Source organism: Parasteatoda tepidariorum, chromosome 6 (assembly GCF_982258835.1).
Source record: "Parasteatoda tepidariorum strain Cologne lab strain chromosome 6, Ptep-v5.0, whole genome shotgun sequence".
NCBI classification, from domain to species: domain Eukaryota; kingdom Metazoa; phylum Arthropoda; class Arachnida; order Araneae; family Theridiidae; genus Parasteatoda; species Parasteatoda tepidariorum.
The window spans coordinates 92,510,346-92,516,510 of record NC_141760.1 but is presented as its reverse complement, the minus strand read 5'-3'; the positions used below and the strand labels follow the sequence as shown (position 1 = coordinate 92,516,510).

General features: G+C 28.0%; 1 protein-coding gene across 1 annotated transcript in view; it reads right to left on the bottom strand.

Moving 5' to 3' along the window:
• Positions 1-6,085, bottom strand: part of LOC107449908 (COMM domain-containing protein 2) — a 9,226-nt gene extending 3,141 nt beyond the window's left edge. The window contains exons 1-4 of the mRNA XM_016065583.5: positions 5,883-6,085; positions 3,875-3,952; positions 1,748-1,830; positions 208-381 (exon numbers count right to left, since the gene is read on the bottom strand). Coding sequence (XP_015921069.3) covers positions 208-381; positions 1,748-1,830; positions 3,875-3,952; positions 5,883-5,949 — 402 coding nt within the window. The 5' untranslated portion in view covers positions 5,950-6,085. The remainder of the gene's footprint in view (positions 1-207; positions 382-1,747; positions 1,831-3,874; positions 3,953-5,882) is intronic.
• Positions 6,086-6,165: the final 80 nt, after the last annotated feature.

Below are 6,165 nucleotides of genomic sequence, written 5' to 3'. Positions count from 1 at the left end.
AAAGTTATTAATAGCTATTCTCCACTTATCTTAGAATAACCAAGGTTTTTAGGTAATTAGAAACTTGCTTTTTTAACAAATCTATATTTAGGGGTAGGCTCACATATCAAATGCACACAAAATTCACCATTTAAAGTTAAAAATAAAAGATTAACTTGTAAAGGGAAAATTTAAACAGAAATAAAATAAACTGCTAAATATGCTTACCTGTACGTCTAGTCGCCATTCTAGGTCATGATATTGGGGGATCCCAAAGTCCAAACCATAAAGATGTGACCATATACTTTCATTGTTCTCCAGGTAACATTTAGTGAGTTCTTCTTGGATTTCAGAGCTAAAACCTAACACTAATATAGAATCTCTAAACTCAATTTCATCCACCTATAAAATAACAAAATTAAAATAAGTATCGCAAATAAATCACATAGAAAATTGAAATATGTATAAATTGTCTAGATGATTGTACAGTAAATATAATAGAGTATGAAGTTTATTAAATTATTAACAATCAAAATTTTGATAAACCTTTTTGACTTTGATAATCCCCTGTCTTTGCTAAACAATTTGGTTAAAACGGTCAAATTTAAGAATATGTACTCAAAGTAATATGTACTTTAAAAATATGTATAAAAGAAAATTCATTATTCTCTCTGATAGTAGAAAAAAAAACTAAGAAGAATACCACAAAAACGATTCTTGGAGTAGTTATAGTATTTTATTTACATGGCACTACAACTGCACAGTGGGTTATTGGTGGCGATCTGATAAAAATCAATGAGGATGATCTAAAGACATGCCTCCACAATTTTTATCCTTTGGAGAGGAAATAGCTTGACCACTTAGGTATCCCAACAACCTGTATATGAAGTTTAGCACTAACGCAGAACAGTTTAATGAGGACCGATACCATGCACCCTCTGTTCTATTGCAGGCTGATCAAAGCAGTCACCCACCTACTCACTGAAAGAGATGCTTGATTTCAGTTATCTACTGGAGCCATGTCTCTGTGGCCACTGGAAGCCTTGGACAATCCTTGCACTACAGAACAATACAAGATTCAGAAACAATAAGATTTGATAACAATGGTTGGCAGTAGGTGGCAGCACAAATCTAGCTGAACGCAGTAAGGTAATCAAAATGGTGTTCAAGAGCAACCGAAAAGCTTTTATATGTAAGAATTTGCTAAATCAGAATGAGTGGTCTTCGAGCAGAAGACACAAAGGACAAGACACACAATTAGTTGGGTGACCTAAATGTTTGATAAGGCGAGCATTTGAATATGACAAACCTTTTCTGCCATGCTCACCAGATTTATTACAATGTGACTTTTTCTTGTAGGTCTTGTAGTCTACTCATCTGCTCTGCCATATAGATAGACTATGTCTACAAGAGGATATTGATACAATACCTACAAGAATATTGATCGTAGAACTGCATGAAATGTACTGTTACTTCAATATGTTCAAATATGGTACTTATTTTTTTCCTTTTTTAAAAAAATGACTAGATTTCTGAAAATAATAATGTAATTTGAAAGTTAGTAAGAATGGAATTTTATAATATTCCATACATAAGAAATGCCAGAGAATTTGTTCTCATATAAAATCAATAAATTATGAGAAAATAGATTGATCATGACAATGCAAACATTATTCACATGGAGTTGCACACATTAATTCTTAAATACTACATTAAAGAAAGCAATTCAAAAAAGATCAAAATTGTAATAACTATATAACCTAGTTACCATATTTTTTGAAGCTTCAATAAGTAGCTGAACAACTCCAATTATAGCATTTTGGACAAGATCGACATCAATGTTAAGCCGCTCTTCAATGAATATTGGAAAATGAAAAACAATTTAATTAGAATAAAATGCAAAATTGAAAATAATAACAAAAAATTCATACATATGTTATTAAAAATAATAGAATAGAAAAATAGGAAGGATAAATATATCTTATTAAAAATAAAACTAGACTGTTAAAGAGTTCAATGCAGGAGTGTTTGAATACCTTGATACTTGCTAGTCTTCAATAAGGATTGCAAAAAATATAAATTTAAGAAACTGTGAATATATTCTGCAAGAATTCATATATTTTATAAAAAACTATAAAAAAAACTAATTAAGTCCTTTTTATTAACACTTTAATAAATCTGTACAACATTTATACATTATACACTTATATAATTTCTAATACAAAAAAACAAACAAACTTGGAAATGAAGTAGATATGTACTCAAGTATATTTAAAGCTTCTGCAAATTTTAGTAATAGCTAATGTTTAATTTATGCTCAATTATTTCACTTACTAAACGTTACCATTAGAATTTAGTTCATGTTTGATAAATTTGACCAGTTAAGGTAATTTTATCTTCAAACTGATGCAGAATTATATAAATTTTACCCAGATTAAATCCCTCCATTCTATTTTTTAAACATTGATTGATATATTTTAATAAGGGGAAAGAACACAGAAAATTTTTCAAAGAAATGAAAAAACTTTTTCGTTGCACTTTTTGATAATTAATACTTTACAATAATTATACCAAAGTATTTTTTTTTGTTCACAAAAGTGTAAAAAATACAACATAAAATGCCAAACGCTGCATATGAGCTTTTGTACTCAGCTCAGTTCAAGAAATTGAATTTTTAAGAAGTTGTACATTTAAAATTCGATTTCTCACCAATTGAAAATCAGTTTTGCTAAATTTTTCATTTTGCAATTGCAAAATTACATGCTTTAAAATGATTTAAAAAACTGCAAACCTTACAATTCGAAATTTTTTCATCTAATTATTAAATAATTAATAAGAAATGTATAATACTTACTAAAAAATCAGCTCAGTTCAAGAAATTGAATTTTTAAGAAGTTGTATATTTAAAATTCGATTTCTCACCAATTGAAAATCAGTTTTGCTCAATTTTTCATTTTGCAATTGCAAAATTACATGCTTTAAAATGATTTAAAAAACTGCAAACCTTACAATTCGAAATTTTTTCATCTAATTATTAAATAATTAATAAGAAATGTATAATACTTACTAAAAAATCAGCTCAGTTCAAGAAATTGAATTTTTAAGAAGTTGTATATTCAAAATTCGATTTCTCACCAATTGAAAATCAGTTTTGCTCAATTTTTCATTTTGCAATTGCAAAATTACATGCTTTAAAATGATTTAAAAAACTGCAAACCTTACAATTCGAAATTTTTTCATCTAATTATTAAATAATTAATAAGAAATGTATAATACTTACTAAAAAATATTTTTTGCATGGAATTATCTTTGGATAAATAAATTTTATGAATGTAAGCAAAATTTTTAAATTCTCTTAAAAAGTTTTTGAGACATACTGAAATAAGCAAAAAGTAACATTAACATTAATGGGTCAAAACTTTGGACGGCTCTCCTGACCAAACTATGGGGACCTCATATACTACCCTACCCCATATATTTTGGAAGTCAGAAATCTGAATCCATCAGGAAAGAAGGTATGTTTATTCAGAGAAAATGCGTTCATAAGTATGATTTCTCAACTTAAAATATCGTCTTCACTAATTAATAAGCACATTTTAGATCACCCCCTCGAACCAATAAGATTGTGTCTTAGATTGTGAAGATCTGATCATTAGATCAAAAGTTATTCAAGGTAGTCTGTTTTTTATTTTGTGTACTGTACAGTAAGATAAAAAAGGTAGTTATCTAAATTAATCCCAATCATTAAAAAAACAACATATTTTTACAGGTTTTTACTGTGTTGTTCCCGCTTTATAAGAACAAAGCATTAAAAATTGCAACAAAATGCAAGTTCTTGCAACAAAGGCAAGTACATATAAATGTAGAGAAAGAAAAAATAGTTATTTATACTTACGGGCAGCACTTTGATAAATTTTTGGGTTGATGTTATTTCGTAGATGCTCCACTGATATACGACAAAATTCTCGAACAACTAGAAAAAAGTCTCACAATTATAACAAATAATAATAATATGTAGTAATATTACAATTACAACAAAAATAATACAATGTAGGCTGTATTAGTAAATTTTGTAATATTAGCATTCTATAAAATAAAATAAGAAAAAAAAATATTCCTACATTACCTGTCAAGATTGATTTCAATCACACAATGAACATTTATTTATTAAAGTTACATTACATTGCTAACAATCAGCTTAATATTACTCAAAAGAATTATTGAACTCTTTTTTTTAGAAAAAAAAGCTCAGTTATTAAATTGCAAATGTTTTTAAAACTTTTGAATCTTATAGATGAGGTAGCTTTTAATTCATTAAATAGGTCATATATATTTATAGGAAATATTTGCATATTTAGTCATATGTTGTTCTTATAGATTGTGCTTTTTTTTCCTTTTCAATATTCTTTCAAACTTTTTTAAAACAATTTCAATAATTTATTTAGAGTTGCTAAACCAGTAAAAATTATTTATGCATTTTTTGCAAGAAACATGTCTGAAATTGTAATAAAAACTCACCATTTATGGTAATTTTAAGAAGAAATTAGAAACAGTTTTATATATTCAAGTATGTATTAGTAACTAAGTCTCATGTCACTGATAGCAGAAATACTCCAGCATACCACCAAGAGTTGCAGATTATTAGAGCATTTGCAGATTATTTTTCATCTCAATTTTTTAATATGAGCTTAAATTAATGCAGAGAGGGGAAAAAAATCATTCACTGCCGTTGCTGTACTAACTCCGTTGATACCATTGCTATACTAATTCCTAATTCTTGGGCAACTTCTTCTCAATGGAATGTCACCAAGCTTAGACTCTAGTCTTCCATGTGGTTCATTTTCAAGATTTTCATCCCCACCTTCAAATTTTTTTTACCAACGTTTAATTGTCCATTCATTAACAGAGGCTTCACCAAATGCAGCACTAATGCTTGGAGCAGCTATGATTATTTTAGAATTCATAAAAAAACTAACATGTAAATCTCAAGAATCCAATTTAGAAATCAACGTCTAAAGCAATACAAAAAAAAAAAAATAATAATAATAATAATAATGCATTAAAATTTTAGTATAAGTTAAAGCACATAATAATCGTTAGATTAATATATATTTTTTTTATAAAATTCCTAAACATTTATTAAGAAAAAGATTCTTCTTCTTCTTCTCATTGGCACGACAACCCAGGATGGGCCTTGGCCTTCTCAACAAGCCTATGCCAAGACATTCTTCCCTTAACCAAGGTTCTCCAGTTTATTATCCTTAAAACTTGTAGGTCCATTTCAAGGCACTCTAAAAATCTTAGGTTTGGTCGTCCTCTTTTTCTCGTACCTGTTGGCCTGACACTCAAAACTTTTTTGGTTGTCCTGCTATCCTCCATTCTTATAATGAAGGATAGCAGGACAGATTAACAAAGTTATTTAAAAAAAAAAAAATCAGACAATTCATAACAACCTGATTATATTTAATAGAGAAAGAACATAAAAAAAGCATTTGTAAAAAGTAATATTAATCACAGATACTGTGTCTAGGGCTAACTTTTCTACATCAGACATCTTTCAGTGTTTTCAACAGCAGTTAAATAAAGCCAATAAACAATCCTATCGCTCAATCCTTCTCCGCAACCTCATTTCCGCTCATTCTTTCACTTAACCATGATCGTTTTCTTAAATTTCGATTTAAATATATTCTACTATAATTAATCTACTAATGCGTTACAAAAATTGATGAAGAACATTAGAATGAACAAATAAAAAATGAAGTGGTTGAAAAAAGATGAATGCGATATTCCAAATAAACATTCTCATACATGATGGAATTTCTTGAAAAAATAAGGTGATTATTTCATACACATAAATAAGAGAGTAGGTAAGTATGAAAGGGTAGAACAATAAGTGTATATACTTTTTTCATCTATATTTTTTAAAAGCTCCAAGTGCTTTTTATGAATATCATCTAGAAGTAAAAGCATGATTTATGACGTTTGATTATTATAAATAAATATTATTCAAAAAAAGGTTTAATAGAGGAATAACACAAGTTCTCAGCTGTCAAAGTTACCGAAAAATTAACTTGTTTACAAACAAATATTTTTCAGTTGGGGGCGTGATCGTATATTGCGAATAGCATTGTGAAATTAGCTTTTAGCTTTCTAACGAAAATTTTTAAAAAAGGTTAAAGCGTAAAA